This window comes from Acyrthosiphon pisum, chromosome A3, assembly GCF_005508785.2.
Source record: "Acyrthosiphon pisum isolate AL4f chromosome A3, pea_aphid_22Mar2018_4r6ur, whole genome shotgun sequence".
Taxonomy (NCBI): Eukaryota; Metazoa; Arthropoda; class Insecta; order Hemiptera; family Aphididae; genus Acyrthosiphon; species Acyrthosiphon pisum.
The window spans coordinates 2,049,936-2,052,436 of record NC_042496.1 but is presented as its reverse complement, the minus strand read 5'-3'; the positions used below and the strand labels follow the sequence as shown (position 1 = coordinate 2,052,436).

The 2,501-nt window shown below is 28.0% G+C and overlaps 1 protein-coding gene across 1 annotated transcript in view; it reads right to left on the bottom strand.

The window, feature by feature from the left end:
- LOC100570340 (ribosomal protein S6 kinase alpha-2-like) overlaps positions 1–788 on the bottom strand; it is a 3,065-nt gene extending 2,277 nt beyond the window's left edge. The window contains exon 1 of the mRNA XM_003245433.2: positions 699–788. Coding sequence (XP_003245481.1) covers positions 699–788 — 90 coding nt within the window. The remainder of the gene's footprint in view (positions 1–698) is intronic.
- Positions 789–2,501: the final 1,713 nt, after the last annotated feature.

The following is a 2,501-nucleotide window of genomic DNA, read 5'->3' as shown; positions in this document are numbered from 1 at the left end:
CGTTGTGGTATTTTGGTAATTCTACTATAAATACCGAGGGAGCATAGTTGTCCCGCGCAAAACAGTTTTTGACATGTATATGTCTTATGGATGTGGGTCATTCTGTTGATTTGTGTGACACCAAGAATGTTACCATGACGTCATTAGCGTTTAATGTAATGTGTGTATGTGCATCGACAGGTGGGGACCGGTTCCCGGAAATTAGCGTTTATACAAACGATATCGGAATCGCGGTGGCGTATGATCTATTGCAGCGGTTCCCAATTAGTGTGAAGCCACGGACCCCTAGCTATAACTTAAATTGGTCCGCGGACCCCTTTTTTGTAAATACTTACTTTTAAATTTTATTTTATTATGAAAATGAGAAATAAATTTATACGATTTATTTTCAATATGATTTAATTTTTAATTTTATAAACATTTTCGTAATATAATAAAAACAAATTTTGTCAAAAAAAAAATATATATTTATAAAAAAAAAATTATTTGATTAAACACCTTCAAACTTTATGAGAAAAATGAAATCTTTCTTTTTTGTTCATAATTTCGTCTAAGTCCGGCTGCATGCTTGATATTTTAACTCTTAAATCAGCGTCAATATTAAGCCTATTACGATATTTGTTTTTCATGTAACAGTAGGTAGAAGAAGCTTGTTCACGTCTATATATTGTGCAAAAATAAATGAATGAGTTATTTACCTGAACTTTATTCATATCATTCACAGTATTATCTTCTTCTATTTCACATATAGGCCTTTTAAGTGAAACAGATTTTAACCACTGATACATTATGGTTATTCGTTTAATTTTGAAATACAATGTATAAAAAAGAACACACGGCACTAATCAGTAATCGCTGACCAGTAATGACTGAGACTACTAACTAATACTAATGTTGATTATTTACTTTAAATTATATGTCCGAAATATATTTTATTGGTTAATGGAAAGAAAATAATCAGTATGGTTTCACGTTCTGAATTATAGTAATAATAGTGTAATACTGAAGATAATAATGATATTTATTTCTATGAAATTGCTTATCTATTTTTTTCGCGATAATCGAGTTTCAATAGCCCATAAATACTCGGAATTTCATATTACTACAAAGTTAATAATTTCACTAAAATAAAATAAAAATATCACTACAAAACAACATAACCGCGGACCCCCTAAAATCAATACGCGGACCCCTTGGGGTCCGCGGACCACCAATTGGGAACCGCTGATCTATTGGTAACATTAGGTATAGTCCATTGTGTATAATATATGTATTGACGATAAAAATACCTCATTGTAAATTATATAAATATAACTGATATTGGTTAATATTGTTCAACGACGTCATAGAATTATAGAAACATGTGTCGTGACGGTTTTTTATCGTACCCTCTGTAAAAAAGTTTTACTTTATCCGTACGTACTCACAACACTCCCTTTTAGATTCTGAGTGGAACGATAAATGTAATGATTCGTTAATGATGTTTTTTTTTTTTTTTTTTAATTTTTTTTTATTTATTTTGCGTCTGTCATCATCTTTTAGGATAATAAAAGTGCTTGGATTTTCTTCAACAGTATCTTTTCTAATAGGAAAAGTGAACATTTTCCAGTGATTTTCAAAAGCACCGTGAAAAACAAAAGAAAAATTAAGGAAAAACGAGAATTTTTACACAAAATCTGTTTTCGAAAATATCGATTTTGGTTTTTGGTGCAACTCTTATAAAAATGACCGTAGGTACGTGACATTTTGACTGAATGTTTATATCAGCATGTTCTATACACCGTAATATTTTCCAAATATTTTGAGCTGTTTACGGACATTTTCAATTTCTATTTTTATTATTTTTTTTTTCTATAAATATCAATAAAATATAATTTGTTGGTTAAAAAAGCTTGAAAATTGAATAGAAGGTTCCTATTATATTCTTTCAAAGGCAGATGAAAATCCAAAGTCACAATTTTTTTTTATAAGCATCTTAAGTTCAAATATTTACAAAATACGTAAAAATTACGAAAATTTCCGAATTATTTTGAGTTAGAGATTCATAAATAATTTTCTTTTTTAATTTAAGATTTGAAAATGTAATAAAAGATTCCTCATATGTTTGCCCACCTTTTTCATTAAAAAAAATGTCTACAAGAAAGTAAAATTAACTTTTTATGAGCGTTTGAAATTCATGTTTTTACAACATTTGATATTCACTCGATTTCTCATATAACGATTTTCTTATTTTGTTGTAATTGAAAAACCAATGACTGTAGATACTTGAAAATTTCACTGAATGTTTATATTAGAATTTTCTATTCACGATAAGATTTTAAACATTATTTGACTTTTTTTGAGCTGTTTACGGATATTGTCAGTTTTCAATTTTTTTAGTTTTTTTTCTAAAAATATCTATTAAGTTTTATCTGTTTGGCTAAAAAGTGTAAAAATTTAATACAAAGCTCCTGATATATTGATTACAATAGCAGTTGTAAAATATTAATAATACATAGGCA